The 19,008-nt window shown below is 51.8% G+C and overlaps 1 protein-coding gene across 2 annotated transcripts in view; it reads left to right on the plus strand.

Moving 5' to 3' along the window:
- Nucleotides 1–992: 992 nt before the first annotated feature.
- AGAP1 (ArfGAP with GTPase domain, ankyrin repeat and PH domain 1) overlaps nucleotides 993–19,008 on the plus strand; it is a 338,554-nt gene continuing 320,538 nt past the window's right edge. Inside the window, exons 1-2 of one of the 2 annotated variants that reach the window (XM_044913774.1) lie at nucleotides 993–1,205; nucleotides 7,605–7,692. In XM_044913774.1, the coding sequence (XP_044769709.1) occupies nucleotides 1,131–1,205; nucleotides 7,605–7,692 (163 nt within the window). In that variant the 5' untranslated portion in view covers nucleotides 993–1,130. Of the gene's footprint in view, nucleotides 1,206–7,583; nucleotides 7,693–19,008 lie in introns of both variants that reach the window. The other variant, XM_021679032.1, reaches the window with a different exon arrangement.

Below are 19,008 nucleotides of genomic sequence, written 5' to 3' on the forward strand. Positions count from 1 at the left end.
TGTTCGCCTTGCTTCCTTCAGACACGTTTCTTGTCCTTCTGTGCGATAGCCCCAGTGGAACTGCATGGTTATGCCCTTTGCTTCCATTCCTGCACCCATGGTATTAGAATATCATGTATGTATTTGAAAATGATGGGCGTTCCTTGACTTTTAGGTATTTTGTGAATCACTTTACTTCTTCGTGGACGTAACGTGGAGTGATGAAATTTCTGTATTTGTGGAAAATGGAAAGGGAATCCCATTTGGAATGAAAGGGGTTTGCCCTTGGCCGGTTGTGGTGGGAACAGGCTGCCACCTTTTTGTGAGCTCAACTCCGTCTGTTCATAAGTGCACAGTATGGGTGGTGTTGTGGGGTCTCCCTGATAAGGGGTGAGTGGGAGGTGTGGGGAGTCAGGCCGTTGGGTCATCTGTATTGGGTGGGCCCACCTGACCCGCACACATGAGGTGAGGGGCAGAGACGACCAGCTGGGGGGTGGGTGTGGGGCACCACGAGCTTGCTGGCCGGCGGGGGCTGGGCTCTGCAGAGGGCCTCACAGTGGCTGGGCATCCCCTCCCCCCTCCCCCGGCCTTTTTGACAGGTCTTACAGTTCTGACTGCATCTTCAGTGTAGCATATGTTTGTGAGCATCAGAACTCCACAAAATCTCCTAAACCATAAATGGCTGTTGTATTGTGAACATTTGGATTTTCAAAATTCAGTCATTCTCTCCATGACTTTGTTGGTGGGATTTCAGATGAGACTCTCTTTATGACAAACTGAAAGACCAGAAGTTGACTGATGGCTACAGGGGTCAGTTCCCGGGAAGCCGGGGGCCTCCTTGATCTTCCCGCCTGCGAGTGTGTGCGATTACAAGGGTCTTAACTCACCCCCTGGACAGTGTGGGCCCGTGGGGTTCAGATGGGGACATTTGAGGTGGACAAGAGCTAAGTTCCGGAGGCCCCTTGGGGTTGTTGGAGCGTACATCCTAGTTTAGGAGACAGACGCAGACTTGGGATAGGAATCGGGTGGGAGGAGCGTGAGTCTTCGTGAGGTGGGTCTTCACCATCCTTGGTGTTTCTCTCGTTTGGGAAGTGTCACGCTGGGGGCATTTTGACTGCACTGAAGTGGATTGTGGCATCTAACCTTGCTTTATGTCCTGTTTTACAGATGCCTTTGTGAATAGCCAGGAATGGACGTTAAGTCGATCTGTCCCAGAGCTCAAAGTGGTGAGTGGTTCTTCTGGCCTCCGTGGTTGTGGTTCCTCACCTGCAGGAAGTGGGCCTCTGTAAGGGGCGGGAGGTGGCCTGCGAGCACGCCCAGGCCTGCATCCGATGGGGCCTGGCTGTCTCTGGGGCCCCGACGTGGGGCATACTTCTGGGTGTATCCCTGGGAAGGACCAAGTGTAGCTGACAGTTTGAGACCGGAGCCCTGAGTGTGCCTGGGGCAACCACGTCAGCCAGCCTGCCAGAGTGGCCCTGTGCATGCCGGGCAGGGTCCATCCGCCATTGTCTCTCTCGTGTCCGTGCGTGTGTGTGAGAGAGAGACGGAGTCACACACACATGCACAGATGTGGCTTGCTTTATCCTTTGCCAGGATGTCATGAAGGTTTCTGTGATGAGCTGTCAGGCTTTGGAATTCATCATTTAAAAAACGTGACTGGTGACTTACCGTGGTACAAAGTAACAACATAAAAGAAGATTTTGTTTTAATTAAAAAGTCTAAATATTCTTCCGGTGAGATTATTTAAAGCTTCAAATTGCCTTATATAAAAAACGACTTGGGTCTGTTGCAACCACACCCTTGAGCACCTCTCCACTGCCAGTTCCCTGCCTTAGGGTGGAAGGAAGGGACCAGTATGACTTTTAAATAATCATGTTCTTTGTCATGATGTAAGTGGCATTTGGGAGAAGCGTGTGTGTATTTACATGCATATGTATGTATACATATACATATGCATGTGTATATGTGTGTATATTTGCGTGATGTGTGTACTTATATGTATATGTGTACATCTGTGTATGCGTGTTCGGTGTGTATATATGTGTACATGTATATATTTATATGGAAAAATGTATATTTGAGATGTGTATGTTTACATGTATACGAGTGTGTATATATTTATATGCGTATTTGTGTGTGCACATGATACGTACATGTATGTATAAGTGGGTGTGTATTTGTGGTGTATTTACATATGTATGTATATATATGCATGTATGCGTGTGTATATGTATGTGTGCATATGTGTATGTACGGCGTGTGTATTTATATGTATGTGTACGGCATATGTACATATATGTATACCTGTGTGTTTGTGCGTGGTGTGTGTGTATGCCTGTGTGTATGTATATACCTTTATGTGTGTACTTGTGCTTGTGTATACATATATCCATTTGTGTGTGTACATGTGTGATGTGCATGTACATGTGTGTGCTTGCGTGTACATATGTGTCCACTTGTGGCATGTGTATACATGCATGTGCGCGCATGTGGTGTGTGTACATGTGTGTGTATGCTTGTGTGTATGTATATACGTTTGTGTGTGTACTTATGCTTGTGTATACATATATACATTTGTGTGTACATGTGTGTGATGTGCGCGCACATGTTGTGCTTGCGTGTACATACGTGTCTACACGTGTATACTTGTGGCATGTGTATACATGCATGTGCGTGCGTGTTTGGTGTGTGCACATGTGTGTGCTTGCGTGTACATGTGTGTATGCTTGTGTGTATGTATATACCTTTATGTGTGTACTTGTGCATACATATATACATTTGTGCGTGTACATGTGTGTGATGTGCATGTACGTGTGTGTGCTTGCGTGTACATACGTGCCCACACGCGTGTACTTGTGGCATGTGTATATGTGTGCACATGTGTGTGCTTGCGTCTACATACGTGTCTACACGTGTATACTTGTGGCATGTGTGTATACATGCATGTGCATGTGTGTTTGGTGTGTGTGCTTGCGTGTACATGTGTGTGTGTGCTTGTGTGTGGCGTGTGTGTGTTTCGAACTGCTCCAGTGGTGAGCCCTGACTGTAGGATGCAGGCAGGCCATCCTGGTTTCGTGCCCCCAGTGCCATGTGGCTTGGACACGGGCCTGCTCTGGTCTCCCCCAGCCCCTCGTGTATACCTGTGCACATACGGTCTTTCCCCTGCGTGTGCCCTTTCTTCCGAGGTCCGTGTTGCTGTTAGCCGCTCCAGCCTGTCTGCCAGTAGCCCCCCCCCACCCCAGGGCCCTTGGACACCCCCTGGCCCCAACTGCAGTGGGGCTTTGTGGGTGACCCAGGGCAGGGGCAGGACCCTTCAGATTTCTTGCCTCTGAGGTGAGGAGATGGAGCTACAAGGAATGTCCAGACGTTGAAGAGAGCGTATGTGACTTCGGTTACCAGGAAAAACATGTTTTAAACCTAAGAAATAAAGGATGACATGGGAAGGGACGCTGGGATCTGCAGGTGTGGTCCTCAGGCCCTCCTGTCCCGTCTGACATGCCCGTCCCGCCGGCCATCGCCGGCTGTCCTCGTCGGGGCCCATCCTTCCCGTTCTCCTCGCCCTTCCCGCCAGAGCTGTGACCTTTCTCTGCAGCATTGCCGCAGGCTTCTCTCCTTGTGGGAGAACGGGGTCTGTCCGTCCCACGGCCCTTCCCGAAGCCGGGGTCTGCACGACTGGCCTCGAGCCAGCTGCCTGTTTCTCGGGTTTTGTGACCGCCGTGCCTGGCTCAGAATTGATCCTGCCAGGCGGGCACCTTCAGGAAATGCCTGTCGAATGAATGCCACAGAGTTGGCAACTCTGTTACTAGGAGCTTTTCGGGAAGATTTACCAGTTGCAGACACGGCCTCAAGCTCATGAAACCGCCAAAGCGCCTTTCTGTCTGCGGTCGGAGCCCAGCAGCGGGAGCGCTGTTGTGATGAGGCCGCGGGCCACGGCCTCTGTGCAGGGCAGGTTGTGAGTGCGTCACACAGGCAGCTCACTTCCGCCTGCCCGCTGCCCGTGAGCCACGTCCTGTTGTTGCCCCGTTTCAAGAGGAGGACGCGCCCTCAGCGTCCTGGGGACTCCCCCGCGAGCGGCGGTCAGCAGGTGGAGCCGGGATTTGAACCTGGGCTGGGCACTCCCGCGTCAGCACTGCCCGCTGAGCTTCCTCCCGGGGGCCCTCCTGTGTCTTGCTGCCCAGGCCGCTAGCTGCTGGCCCCACGTGGCCGCCACCGAGCGCTTGGAAGGTGGCCAGTGCGACCGAGGAGCCAAATTTAAATTTTCATTTAAGTTTAATGAACTGAACTTGAACGAGCCCCAGGAGGCCAGGGGTCCCCTTTTGACGGTATTACAGTCTGACTGTGATTGTTGAGTATCCAACCCTCTGATTTAGACCTGATTTTGGTAGTTTGTTGGGGGTTCTGCTAGAGCCCACACGTTCATACCAGCCCATAATTGGGATGCTCACTACTAAAAACTGGTTTTCTGCTGCTATTTCAAAAGCGTGTAATTTCCTGGAGTGAATGCTCAGAGGTGTGCGAAGGAGGTGATTCCATTAATAGGCAGCATGGATTTGTGTTCCCAAAACATAACTGTCTTGAGGTTTGTGCACATGTGCTGTGAAGGGTCAGCCTCGTCCCATAGATGAGGAAACGTGGTTCTGCAGTCGTGCGGAGGAAGTTCTGTATGTCCCGCCCCTGACCTGCATGTGGATGGACGGACCCCTGCAGGACAGCCGGCTCTGCTTGGCTCTGGTCAGGGCGCCCCCCACCCCGCCCCCCCGCATGGGAGGGCAGGCGGCTCGTCCTCCCTGGCCGCCCCAGCAGGTTCCCCTTCTGCACCGAGGACTTCTCAGTCTCTGCAGAAAGTGCTCCTTTGTTCAGAGCAGCCTCTGTGCTCTCATTGTTTGACACACCACCCCCGAGACAGGTGGCCCCTTAGGTCAGCACCTTCAGAACCCCTGACTGGCACGATGCAGCAAGTACATGACATAATCGCAAGCCTCAAGTGGACTCTTTATGTGATATTTTGCAACAAATCTTCTGGAATCTGTCAGAGGAGAAATTTCAGGGTTTGCTTTCTTTCACGAGTGGTGGTGCCATGCCTTAGGTTTTCTGAAGTTGTGGCGAGACAATCCGTGACCAGTGGCTCTTGGATCGGGACGCTGCTCATGGGCGGCAGGCGCGCAGGGCTGGTATGTGGGCAGACAGAGGAGACCCCCCCTCTACATCCTGCCCATAGGGGGAGCCTCTGGTCACAGCCCATCTGGGGGTTTTCCCTGAATTCGCAACTGGGATTTTTCCTGGCAGCCTTGACTTCCTTTTCAGCAGACGGCACATTTCGCAGGTAAGTGGTGAGGTGTGGATGACAGAGAAATCCGTCTAAAAGGAGAGGGCACTGTTTTCCCCCGTGTGACCGGAGGACGTGAGCAGGGGCCCTGAGGGTTTGCGGCCCACCCAGAGGACGGGGCCCGCCCACGGTGACAGTGACTGCCTCCAGACGTAGGCGGGCCTGTGTGCGATTTTCCGGACCCACTCCTGTGTGTCTCTCCACGAAGCCTGTAGACGGTGATCGGGCTGGGTCCATGCTCTCCTTTTTACACCCAGTAGCTCTCATGGATTCCAGTGGAGCTTTATGGCCTCGGGAGCGTTTCCGTCCCTCATTTTATTCCTCCTTATAGCAGGCTGTTAGTTCCTGCCAGTGTTGCAGATTAGCATAAGGCCCATGGGGTGAGACTATACGAAGGTCTGTGAAATGGCCATTTAAACCGTAGCACATGCCTCCCCCCAGCACCCCCAAGACTGACTGATTTTCTCCTCCCGAAGGGTCAGCTCATTCTTTGCAGAGCACTGGTGTGTAAGGAAGGAATGACTGCCGCACACAGAAAGCACAGACCGAGCAGTGTTTGATTCTGAGCATTTTCCTCCTCAGGAAAGAGAAACTCTAATCTTAATTAAAAATTTAATTCTGTGGCATACTGGTTTGGATTTTCTCAGCATGAAGCTGACAAACAGCAGGTACCCTTGAGCAAAAGAATAATTAATAGGTAGAAATTCTCAGATTATGGAGCCCCCGGGTAAAAAGAAGACATGAGTCACATCGGGAGGGGAAACATCTTTATTGAGGATCTGCCCACATCACCTGGCTTTGTGCCCCTGTTTGTACTCATACTGGATCATTCACTCGTTGGCTCGTTTATGGGGCCAGTACTGGTGGGATGCTGCCCAGGCTGGGGTGATGCTGGGACCCAGAAACAAGGTGACCCAGACCCTGCCCTTCAGGAATCGTCAGCATCGCCAATCAGACCCGTATAGCGATGCTGATAAAATAAAGGTCATGGGACAGCGTCATGAGGAGGGCATGGAGGGGGCTTTGAGGAGAGGTGCCCGGTTGAGGCTGTGCATCAGGAAGCCTTCTCAGAGGAGGTGACATCTGAACTGCTTGCTGACCAGGGAGCAGGAATAGTATTTCAGGAAGTGATTGATGAGGAAAGGTCCAGGTGTCTGGAGACAGACAGCAAGGCCTATCAAGATGAGGCAGTTTCCAGGAATCTCTCTGGTACTCTAGGGGTGAAGAGGGAGCCCGTAGGCAGAGAGACCAGCTAACATCTGCCCCGTGATCCAGTGGACAGCAGGCCTGCCCCAGCGTGACGGGGAAGGTGCTCCTGAGGGCAGGGGCTCCATGACTGGGAAGGGTGAGAGTCTGAGATGGCTTCCACGTTTCTGGTTTGAGAGGCCGGGTGGGGTGTGGCCATAGAGATGGATGAACAAACTGGGGAGAGCGGTGAGGTCTGGGGGTGCTGGGGTTTGAGTACCAGCATGGATGGTGTGGGGTGCATGCAGAGAACTTATATAGTTCTCCTGGTGGGGGGTTGGAGAATGAGATTTGGGATCAGTAGCTTACTGGGGGTTGGAGGCATGTGGCCAGGCACACTGGGGGCATGGGAGTCAAGGATCTAGAAGAAACTAGGAGATCTGGAAGGAGCCCATGTGGGCTGAGAGGAAGTTCGAGGAGGAAGCGCAGGGCGGAAAGTTTGAAGAAAGCGCGGCTCGTCTACAGCTTCTGGTGATGGGCTGGGTCAGGAGCAAGAGAAAGGCTAGTGCTCTGAGAAATGTAGTCCTTGCTGACCTCAGGGGCAGCGTCCTTGTAGCTCTGGGACCAAATCTTGAGATTGTAAGGGTGGAGCGCAGGACCGGGAGGGCGAGCGTGGCCGAGAGCCTGGCTCTGGTAGGAGGGGACCTGCGTCCTGAGACAGAGCTCTTGTTTTGTTTTTCTTGAAGAATTGATTTGGGCATGCTTAAATGCAGAGAGGAGAGTTCTGGTGGGGAAGGGAAAGGTAAAAATATGGGGCGGTCCTTGATGGGCAAGCTGCAAGAAGTCTCAGGAAGAAGGCCACTGTCGGTGTGTGCTCAGACGGCGTTGACGCTCTCGGAGACCCGAGACCCATAAGAACGGGAGGTGGAAAGTGAGAGCTTAGGAACTCCTTTGACTTCAGGAGGAGAATTTAACAAGCCAGGTTTGGGCCTTCCAGCCAATGCTTGGGTGTGATCATGCTTCGCTTACCGTACATGTTAACCTCTCTCTGTTTGCAGATTGACGAGTAGAGTGATGTAATGATAATGAACAGTCGTCCGATTATGTGTTTCAGGGGATCGTGGGTAATTTGGCCAGCGGCAAGTCGGCCCTGGTGCACCGGTATCTGACCGGCACGTACGTCCAGGAGGAGTCTCCCGAAGGTATGCTGTCTGCAGGCTGTCTCAAGCTCGAGAGCGTTTAGCTTATTAAATTTTTCTGTCGCATATTCTAAATCACGATGATGATGCATCACACTTCAAGGAAGTAAAATACCAAGCAGTAAAAATCCTTAGGTGTGTCATTTCTTCCATAGTATTTTTAGCTAACTGATCATATTTGGTTTGGCATTTAGAACAGTAGAGTAGAGCCTTGAAATGCTGTTGAATTTATTTTTTATGTAATAGTCCTGGCGTTTCAAATGGCAATCCAGTGTCACCCCCTTTAAATATTACTCGGACATTTCTCTGATCTGGATATCGAGTTTATCCATAACTTGTATGTACTGTTACCTGGTCACGGATCGGAGCCTCTCAGATGACCACCACCACATGTTTGAGTATGTTTCCCCGTATATTCTATTATAAACACGTAAGAGTCATTTTGCATGAGAGTAAGAGATTTCTTTTGCCATTAGGCTTTTGCTTCAGTTAACATATTCATATTTTATTTTTTGCTTTAAGTGAAATTACGGTAACGGCAGGAAGCCATGCAATCCCTGTGTCTTTAATCAATGTAGAGTTCACAGGCGGCTTTCTGAATGATATTTTCTCTCCGTATTACCTTTTAAAATCCAATTCTGAGACACTGAATTTCTGGTTCCTTCTTTCTCTTACTGGCTGTTCCATTCTTTGCAGATATGGATGCAGGTAACTATACGTTTTCTTCATGGCAGCGCTTGTCTTGTTTGAAGATAGAGGACAGGCTCAACTTCGCACTGTAGTGTTCCCTTCCTCCTTGTTCCGTGTGCCATCGATTCTGTTTCATTTTATCCTTTTATTTAAGTTACACATTTCACCCTGTTTTGTCCCTTAGCTGTGTCCTTAGCAGTAGTCCTGAGTAGCTTCTCATGTTCCCTGTAACACCTGTTCTAGTATTTAACTCTTGTCCTGGAGACTGTGTAACCATTCAGAAGGGTACGGAAGGCTGGCGTTCTGGGGCTCTCTGGGGGCTCTGCCATCATTCTGCAGAGCTTTGCAACCCTGTCATCAACCTTGTGGTGGTCACCTCAGGGAAAGGCCCGCTTCTTCGTTGTCCACGTGGAGCTGAGGGCGTAGGGAGATCAGACTCGGAGGCTCCTAGCTGGGAATCGAAGAGAAGCCCCCAGCTGTCCAATGGAGAATGAACACAGATGCTGGGAAAGGCACGATCTGGAGAGGGGTGGGGGGAGAAAAGGTTCTGGGTCTTTCTGACTTCCTCCCTGGGATCTGTGCCTGGGCTGTGCTCCTGTCGCATCTGTTCCTTGGTGTCTGAACGTGGATTTTAGCCGTAGTCATTTTGATTGCACTGAGGGAGCCGGGGCTGGAGCTTTTTTCTTGGCCTTTCTGCATCTTTGTTGGGGTTAGGTATTGTTGATGACACCAGATGCTGAGGGGTGGGCTAACCTGACTTGACACGATCACCTCTTCGAGTGAATCTGCCCACACTCTCCTTACATGCCCCAATTCCGTTCAGGGGTCGCCGGTGATACGGTCTGGGCCCCTGGTTTTGCTGCCAGTGCTCCGGCTTCTCCCGAGTTTGGTTCAGTGTCCAGTGCGGTCAGTGCGAGAGCCCCTGAGTCACGGACGCCCGTCCCTTCCCCATGTAGTGCTGTTTTGTCATTACTGGGGCTTTTGCTGTTTTCCCATGTCCTATTTTTGGTCTATTCCATCACATTTGCGGTTTCTTTGCAAGGGACCCTTATATTTTGATGAGCATGAAGGCATTTTTCTCTAATGTTCATATTTCAGGTAAAAATTATACTCAGTGGGGTGACTTAAACTGTGGTCTCTAATGAACCCCCTTCTTTGATTGTTTAACACATCTTACTCTACTGAAATTTCATGGCATTGCGTACAGTTTTAAAAATACCCTATAGGGTAGAAGCATGCATGAGTACACCAAAGGACATCCCTTTCCTCATCTGCAAAGTCTCATCCCGCACAGTGGGGCTTGTGCCCAAGGTGTCCTGGATCAGGGGAAAGACTCCTTGATCTCTTCTCTTGACTTCCAGGGACTCAGGCCGCCCACCTGTCCTCTCACGTGTGACTCGGGTCAAGGGTGGGGCCCCCAGGTGCTCCTGAGTGGACGTGCTTCAGGGCCTCTGGCTGCAGAGTGAACTGTGGGCAGGTGCTGCCGCATGCCTGGAAACCCCATAGCCCCCCTGAATCTTTGTTTCCCAGGGGCTGTCTGCTTGTGCCTTTCTGGAACCAGGCAGGTGGCCACATCCTTGCCTCATAGGGAGGCCGGGGAACTGACTGCCACTTCCTGTCCCCTGGCCTGGGCGAGTCTCATAGCAGCAGGAGAATTAGGTTGTTTCAGCAAGGACATGATTGAGGAAAGCCTCGATTTCTCACTGTCCACACTGGAGTTCTTTCTGGAACTGGAATTCTCCCAGGGAGCCTGTAGCTGGAAAGTGATCTTGGTTGTTGTCGAACGTGTTAATAACATCGACTGATTACATGTGCTTACTTCATTGAGAAGCTTTCCATTCAGGCTGTTCTGGAGTTGGAATGTACCGAAACATTGCCCAGGTTTGCGGAGAGCGTCGGAGCCATGGAATCCCGTCCCATGCGTGCAGGCGGCCGATGAAGCCGATCATAGCTCAGCCCCACCCGCGACTACTCGCAGAGACAGAGGGTCAGGTTAGGGGGCAGCGAGCTGATGACGGGCATCTCCAGCGCCATGCTGGGGGAGTGCACATCCAGTGAGCTGTGGGGCTATCCGCTTGTAACTCGTCCTCCTTTCCTCCTACACCTGCTGGAGAGACCGGCTGCCCCCAGCTGCACATGGCAGGGACTTCAGGCTCCGGCTCGCTGCTGCTGGTGGCCGTGAGATCGGCCAGTGCACACGGTTTGCTGGAGCTCTCCTGCCCTCACAGGGTTGTTCCTTGATTTCCTTAACGTGTAAATGTCCCTTAGCACCACTCTGACCTGCCGCGGGATCTTCACGTTGCTGGCCATTTACGGTGGGGAAGGCCTTCTGTTTTCAGGAGAGTTCTCTCTGTCGGAAACTGGCGCGGGATGATCCGGACTTTTGCCAGAATGTACTTTTCATCAGATGGATTGTAGCTGGGTCTCCGAGGAGAACAGCTGTTGTGTTTGAACCGGGTGATACGTTCTCACGGATTTTCTTACAGCAAAGAGAGTTGACAAACACGATTTCAGTAGTTTTAAAGATGCAGTTTAAATGAGGGATTGATTTCAATATTATGTGTGTTTTTTAATGAGTAAATTAGCAATGCAAAAGTGGGTAACTCAGCGGGGAACCAGTGATCCCATCAAAGTCATCCAGGGAGTGAAATTTTTGTGCAGGCAAATATCCATTTAGTCGTGTGTGTGCATGTGTGCGTGTCTGAGTCCTAGGGTCATCATAACAAATGGCCGCAAACTGCGTGGCTTCACTCCCCAGAGCCTTACTGTCCCCGTGCTGGAGACCCGAAGTCCGAGATGACGGTGTTGACGGGGTTGGTTCTTCCTGGAGGCTCTGAGCACGGGTCTGTCCCGAGCCTCTGTCCCCATGCAGTGTTCTTCCAGGGGCTTCATTTCCGTGTCCAGATCGCACTCTTCTCAGGGGGATGGCAGGCCCTGGACTTAGGGCCCACCCTGCTCTTGTCTGGCCTCATGTTCGTCACGTCTGCGAAGACCCTGTGTCCAGATGAGGTCACGTCACGGGTATTAGGGGCTGGGACTCAAACATATGTGTCACGGGAGGGAATCCCCCCACCAGCGACCCTCCGTGTGTTTCGCACACGTGGTGTTCCGGCGGGAGCTGCACGGAGCACGGTTGTCCTGTTCCCCGTGGGGGCGGGAGGGACATGAGCTGCCCCCCCTCTCCCTGGAGATGCTCACTGGTGGTGTCCAGGAGCTTCACACAGAGGAGAGGAGCTTGTCTGTGACCTTCACACCTCTGATGGGGATTTCAGAGCTGTCACTCACTCCGCGTAAAGACAAGCAGGTAAAAATGATTCCTTTGTGATCTGTACCCTGTTGATGGCGCTAATTAGAATTGTGAATGGTATTTCAGGCATGTAATCTGAGCGTCCACTTAACGTGCGTGCTTAATATCCACTGTCCACTGCACCTTCCCCACCACAGACCCCACGGGACCGCCGCTCGGGTTTTCACTCTCTCCCCTCAAAATTAAGAAAAAGAGAAAGGAAAGGAGACTCGGCTGTTTGGTGTCCGTGGGGACTTGACAGACACCTGCCCCGAGCCGCTGTACCCCTCGAGGACTGGGAGGTTGTGGACTGTGGTGTCCTCAAGGGACTTGGAGCTTTAGAAACGGGGCCATTGCTCTGACACCTTGTCTCTGTGACATCCCCGCGTTATTCCTCTTCTCTCTTGTGCCGTGGGCCCAGCTGAACTGTGCGGACAGTTCGTGCGGAAGGATCTAGAGCCTGCAGAAGCTCCCACCCAGGAGCTGCCATGTTGGTGGTGCAGGACATGGGCTCTCCAAGACGAGACTCAGCTGTCCTGTGGATCGAGTGGAAGATTTTAAGGTCAGTAGAGACAAGCTTAAGAATGTCCATGGACCCTCCCTCCTGTGATTATAAAATTAACTGCTCTTAGCTACTTTTTCATGGAACCGTGGGAACCAAAACGGGGTGAAAGGTGCCAGGGTGCCCAGGTCCTGGCTGCCGCTGCCCCATGTGGCTGGAGAGTTCTGTGGTCGCCGCTCCTGGCAGGAGCCAGTGCCTGCTGTCCCCCCCGCTCCCCCACCCCGTTCTTGCCCTCAGCGCTCTGCCAGCAGCAGTTTCCCAGCAGATGTGTCTGTCTCAGGGCAGGAGATACGTTCTCAGGAGCACAAGGATCTGAAATATTTTTTTAACGAATGTTTGCTTAGTTGCTTAGAAACAAACCATGTGGTAAACACTTAGCCATATTTTCTGGGACACATGAAATGCATTTAAGCTGTCAGCCCCCGAAACCCTTTCCAAATCAAATAAACTTAAAAAAATTTTTGTAAGCTACCACTGCTCAACAGATGTTTGGGCTTATTTCTAAACACGTCCTCTTGTGCTGTTTAAAGTCCCAATGAAAAAAATCTGTAAACTCTAATAAAAATTGAGTAGTTTTGAAATCCAGCCATTTAAATGTTTTAACATAATTTTGCCATGTTACTTGTAACTGAGTGATTATGAGTACATGATAATTTTTTAATGAGGATTATCTGTAAACCTTGAGATTACGAGCAGCCTGCTGGTAGGTTGGTTTAATAGGTCAGGCACAAGGCAGGTCTTTTTCACATTCTCAAATCATTCCAAACCCGCCTCTGGCCATGGAAATATCACTGACCTCTCGCTTTCTTCCACCTGCTCTTAACTCTGTCCCCTCACACGGAAGCCATGCTGAGGGCCAGGTGATGTTGTCCAGAATAGAAGAGGGATCCCGAAATTATCCCTAGAGCCACAAAGAAACCATAAAAGAGAAGCACATTCTACTTTGTTTTGAACAAGAAAAAGAAGGCTGTAAAATAAGAATGAGGAGGTCGTCATGTTTTTGGCATTGACAGCGCTGGCAGGACAAAATGTGTTTTCGAGTTGGTCGTTTGGAACTCAGAACACATCTTCCCATGTTGTTATAATTAAGTCGACAAGAAATTGAGTGCATCCTGAGAGCCGGGCACCTTCCAGAGAGAAGAGCCTTCTGTTGAGATAACTCTAATGCAAGGCATCACACCTGGCTGAAGGAGACTCTGTGAGCACTCAGGGGAGGGCCTGATGGCTTCTGCTGGGAAGAGCTCCAGGCTCCCCCTGCAGCCCACGAGTGCTCACTTAGGCCACGTGATGCGGAGCCCCCAAATAGCACGGTGCACGCTGTTGACACAGCTGGTGCTTTCCCGAGACCTCTCAGGACATCACATGTTGCTACAAAACCATTTCTTTACTAGGAAAAAGGAGATGAGCATCCAGAAAGTTTCACCTTTGCAATTACAGATCATTTTTTCCTAGTGAAATCTTAATACCGAAGGTGTTTTTTAGAGCTTCAAATGCATGACCTCTGTATTGCAGATGAGAAAGTAGTCATTGGATCCCTCAAAGCTGAGCCCCCCCCTGGGGTGAAAGCTCCCACCCCGGTCCGTTGCTACGTCTGTCCCTGCCTCTGGCCTTGATTCTGCCATCTTGCTGGCAGCTGGCTCCCTTCCCAGGCAGTCTGAATGGCAGCAGAACTGTCCACCACTGGCCCAGGCAGTGGCATGCTCTCATTTGGAAACCACAGGGTGCACATTCATTGTATCAGCCTAGACCCTACATGGTCACCTTCAAGGAGCTTGCATAGAAGAGCAGGGATTTATTAACTCATGTACTTGGAGCAGCTAAGGGGACGGATTTCGCTCTAGAAAACCCTACTGACCCATGTAAGGTCATGAGGAATGGTCTGTCCCACTTCTTGCCCCAGTGGGCTTCATGCTCAGCTAGATCTCCCCAGTTGGTGGCAGGCATTTCATTGGTGGCCTCATGACCGTGTGATCCTTAGTGTTCCCAGGAGATGGGGAGGAGAGTTGGCTGTTTTGTCTCAGTAGCTCCAGCAGAAGATCTGACACCCCTCTGGTTGCGTGGCTGGAGTCCCATGCTCTTCTGTATGGTCACCAATGGGGGCTCATAATGCAGAGCTCTTCTCTGACTCACAGATCTGCTGTCTGGCTTTGCGCCATGAGGACCTGCCCTGGCAGGTGCCCTGGGCACTGTTTGAACTCACCCCATGCTACTGCTGCCAAATCTGACTTCTCCGAGCCCACTTTGGCCGTGGACCTCAGGCTTTTCAGGCATTTTCTCCTGCTTGATTTTCAAGGGCAGCAAACTTTGGAATGTTTACGCATTTGTTTGGATCTTAAGGTATCAGCCCACAAAGCTGTTTTTCTGCATCCCCCTCCCCACTATTGTCTTAACTCGGCACCCCGCCCTCCCCCTCAGTCTGTTTTACTGGTCCTAGGAAGTGGGAGACATCAGATGCTTGTAACCATGCCTTCGCTGAGGTGGTCTGACCACCGGGGTTGAGAGGTTTTCTGTGGAAGGCAGCACAGAAAAGGAGAAATACTGAGCTGAGGCCAGCCTTGGGGTGAAGAGAGGGTGAGGGGCACGCTATGTCTGGTGCAGAGAGGAGGCTGCGGGAGTTAGGAGAAGCTCCCTGCGTGGCTGTGGGTCAGGGTGGAGAGACTGACATTCCAGAGGAGGCTGGGTATTAGTTTGAATGGATGGAGCTCACATTTCAGTTATGGCTGAAGAGAGATGGAGCGGTCGACATTGTCTGAAGAAAATGTTACATCCCGTGAGACCATGCTCACTTGACCTTAGAATTCCAAGTGCGAGCTCCCCTTTGGGGTCATGGCCAGCTCCAAGGACCAGGACATGGTGACGAGGGAGGTAAAAGTCAGCGGCAGTGAAGTAGGCCAAGTGCCAAAACTACGTGGGAGAATCTGGGTAAAGTGAGAGTGTCCTTGCACGCCCCTCCAGATCATGTGACCGTGCAGGAGTCTGGTGCCTTCAGCCGGAGGGCGGGGCATCCGCAGGAACCAGCCACACACGGTGAGGATGATGGTCCGATTGTGTGTGTGTGCGTGTGCGCATGCTTGCACACACGCACACACACGTGTGCATGCATGTAGAGCTACCAGTGATCTACTGCAGGTGACAGTTTCATATGGTCCAAATGAATTCTTTGATGACTGAGCCAGGCCAGAAGTGGAAACCAGAGTCAGCTTCAGTGTCATGTTTTGTACATCCTGGGCGGCTTCCTGGAGGCAGCATGTTGGGAGACTCTGAGGCAGGATCTAGTGCCGGCGTGATGAGTGGGCGACAGCTGCCCTGGGTCTGAAGGCGGCTTGCGTTCTGTTCACGCGAACCTCGAGGAGCAGCGTGCGTGTCTGGCATTTGTTACCCTTTCCCAAGCCCCGTTTTTTCAAAACTGTTTTGCTTATTTTAAAAAATATCATCAGAGACAAAAGAAGAAAACAGCACTTGCTCTTTGGGGGCCACTCCAGTAGTGGATGGAGTGGAGCTGGGGACTTGGCGCACAGACCGTCCTGCAGTACTCTTGCCTCTGTGCTCCAGGGGGCGGGGAGCGGGTTCAGACCGAGTGAAGAGAGGAGGCTTGGCGCCCGGACCCGCGTGGGGGTTTGGGGAAGAACTGTCCGGACCCAAGTGCCCGGTAACCACGTAGCCTGGCAGGGGGTCAGGCCGGTTGCTCTCTGCGTCTTCCCTTGCAGCCCAGGGAAGAAAGAGGCCCCCTGGGCGGGAAGGATGGCTAATGTAGACACGTGATGGGAGTCGGTGGTCTGGCCTCTGACAGGCCATTACAGGAGCCTGGCTTTGGAGAGGGATGTGGGGACAACGGGGAGGAGTCCTCGGGCAACCTCTGGAGGTTGGAACGGATTCCATCCCGATGGAAGGAACTGCAGGAACCCGTTGACCTCTGAGCCCTCTGCAGCCCCGTCAGGAGTGCTGGCTGCGCGTCAGTTCTGAGAAGCACCGGCCGCAGGGTGTGTTTGTGCTGTCCGGGCCCTGTGCCCTGGTGTGCTCTCCAGCTTGGGCAGGCACCCGCTGTGCGCCAGGGACCGATGCGAGCTGATCTTATTCCAGAATGTTCCAGATGCAGGAGCTTCCTGGGCCTTGTGCAGGGCCAGGTTCAGCTGGAGGGGCGGGGCCCCCCCCCCCCCCCCGCTGCAAGGACACCCCAGTGCTTGGCAGGTTCACTGCTCTCCAGCTCACACTCCGCACTAGCCTCAGGTGTTCTCACAGACCAGAGCTCCTGCCAGGATGGGGACACAGGCCTGGAGACAAAACCTGGATCCCTTCCATTAAAACAAGTACAGTGTTTCCATAAGACTGGAACAGTTAGAGCGAGTCTCCAGAGAGAAGGTGGAAAACAGCCATCTGAACCGAGTGCAGGCATCGGCATGAGAAATGTCAAAGGGGAGACAGGCTCCGGCCGCGTTCGCCCCGCCTGGGCTGGGGCTGCCCATGAGCTGGAAGGGGCACTGCATTTTTAAACGTTTGTAAAAATAAACCAATAAACAGCAACCCAGCAGAAGAGAATACGGACCACAATGCCTAAACTATTTATTATCTGGCCCTTTAGTGACAATTTGCAGACCTCTACGCTCAGTGTGTAGAAACATCAGCTTGTTAAAATATGTAGGATTTCTCGGTTTCTCCGTAGGGTTGGATCTAACTAACAGTGAGCAGCCTTTTTTAATTTCTCGCAGCATATACTTGCTTATATTCAGGGAGTAGTGAGTGGGTAGTTATTTATTTATTTATTTATTTATTTATTTGAGAGTGTGAGTGAGAGCGAGTTGGGGCAGAGCAGCAGAGGGAGAGAGAGAATCTCAAGCACGCTCCATGCTCAGCATGGAGCCCGACGTGGGGCTCGATCCCATGACCCCGAGATCGTGACCTAGGCTCAACTCAAGAGTTGGATGCTTAACCCAGCTGAGCTACCCAGGTGCCCCGTGAGTGAGCAATGGTGAAAGCCATTACTTTTCCATATTTGATTCTAGGATTGTGTATTTAAAAATAAAGTTTATGGGACAGGTTATTTTTTTAATGGAAAGTTATTTTCATATGGATCACACTAGTGGAAAACTAAGAGACCATTTGCCAGCGTGCTAGTAGCCGAATAACCCAGCATCCAGCTTCTGTTTGGTGCTCGCTGATGCGCTCCCGCTCCCCCCCTCTGACGCTCTGGCCCTCAACACCAGTGCTAGGCCACACGGAGGGCCCCACTGTGAGAGGCCTGGGTGGTCAGCATGACACCTGCAGCGTGAGGCGAGGGCAGGCAGGTGGGAAGCCCTTCGCAAGCAGAGGTCTCTTTCCAGACGGCGTTCAATGGTCAAGGAAGCCTTGTTTAAATATTCTGGGTGAGGAGCTAGGTTCTCGCGCCCCAATTTGCAAAACTCTTTGTAAGTTTACCTTTGTTTTGATGCTTAAAATAAATGTGCAGAATATTAAAAATAAAACAACTATATTTCCCCCCAAAGAAACAAATGTCTAAGACTAACTACATTGCATTAAGTTCACCACACAAGCTATTTCAGGGACCGCAGTAGATGCTGGAATGTTCAAGTACAACCACAGTGGTGGGCTTTGGAACATTTTCAATAAACAGTTTACTATTCGGTCATAAATCAGATTTTACTGAGCGGGGGCCATCATTATGTAGGACTGTTTTCTCTAGAATGCACATTCAGGACCGCACCCCCCCCAACTTCCTGCCCCTCCTACTCAGTGGGTTCTGGGGGCAGGGTCTGCACCTGCTCATGGACCCCCTTGGGCAAGACTCACACCCAGCAACACTCTTGCCTGCTGCTGTAAGAACCGAAGGGTGTCACCGGAGTGCAGATCAGATCCATTCTGTCCCTTTGCTCGTGTGGAGGCCTGGCTGGAGCTTAGGAACAACGTCAGGCTTACGCAAGCATGGAGAAGCTGGTAGCGGAGACTTGGAGAATCTATTCTGTGGAGCAGTTTAAGAAGCACTGTTGAAGACTTGCTATTTCATGAGCTGTTTTGACTTGTTCTCCTGGACCTTCCAGAATGTGTGGAATTAGGACCAAGTATTAGGCAAAGTCCTGCTGTCCGGTTGTGTCCTGGGTGCACTCCCGTATCACTGCGTTTGCAGGTTGAGACTCTCCCAAGTGTGAGTTTGCATTTGGAAATCGCTAAGTTGTCATTGTGACGTCGCAACTACTAGCTGATTTCTGCCAGGCACTTGTGACATGTAAGGACTCGATGGGGAGCTGACGTGGGCTGGCCTCTGTCCCCTCACCTTGCCCACTTGAGTCAGGTGCTCTGATTACGTGAGTTTTCACATGAGGAAATGAAGGCACCAGGAGGAACGGGCACCACTCGAGGTGTGAGCCCAGGGTTGACCTTGGCAGGTGTGAGCCCGGGGTTGACCTTGGTGGGCGGCGTCGCGTCTCTTCCCCTTCGCTGCTGCCTGGAAGTACCACCACCCAGCATCACAACTTGACAGACCATCACCTGGGCTCCGGGCGCTTGGAAGGACCTTGGGCCACCATGCAGCCTCAGGGCTGGGCTCTGCGGTCCAGTGCAGGGGGCTTGACCCCTGGAACAGCTGCCAAGTTATTGGGGAAAATACTGAGTTCTGTGGAGGAGTGTAAGTGAGCTTTGGGGCTTTGGGTTCTAGCTTCCCAAAACAGCATTGCAGGAAAATCCCGAGCGTGTGGAACCAGGGCAGACCCAGCAGGTCTGGGGGCTGGAGGAAGCTTTGGCTCATGATCCCAGAGGTGGGCCCCACTGTGAGAGGCCTGGGTGGTCAGCA

Source organism: Neomonachus schauinslandi, chromosome 3 (assembly GCF_002201575.2).
Source record: "Neomonachus schauinslandi chromosome 3, ASM220157v2, whole genome shotgun sequence".
NCBI lineage: Eukaryota > Metazoa > Chordata > Mammalia > Carnivora > Phocidae > Neomonachus > Neomonachus schauinslandi.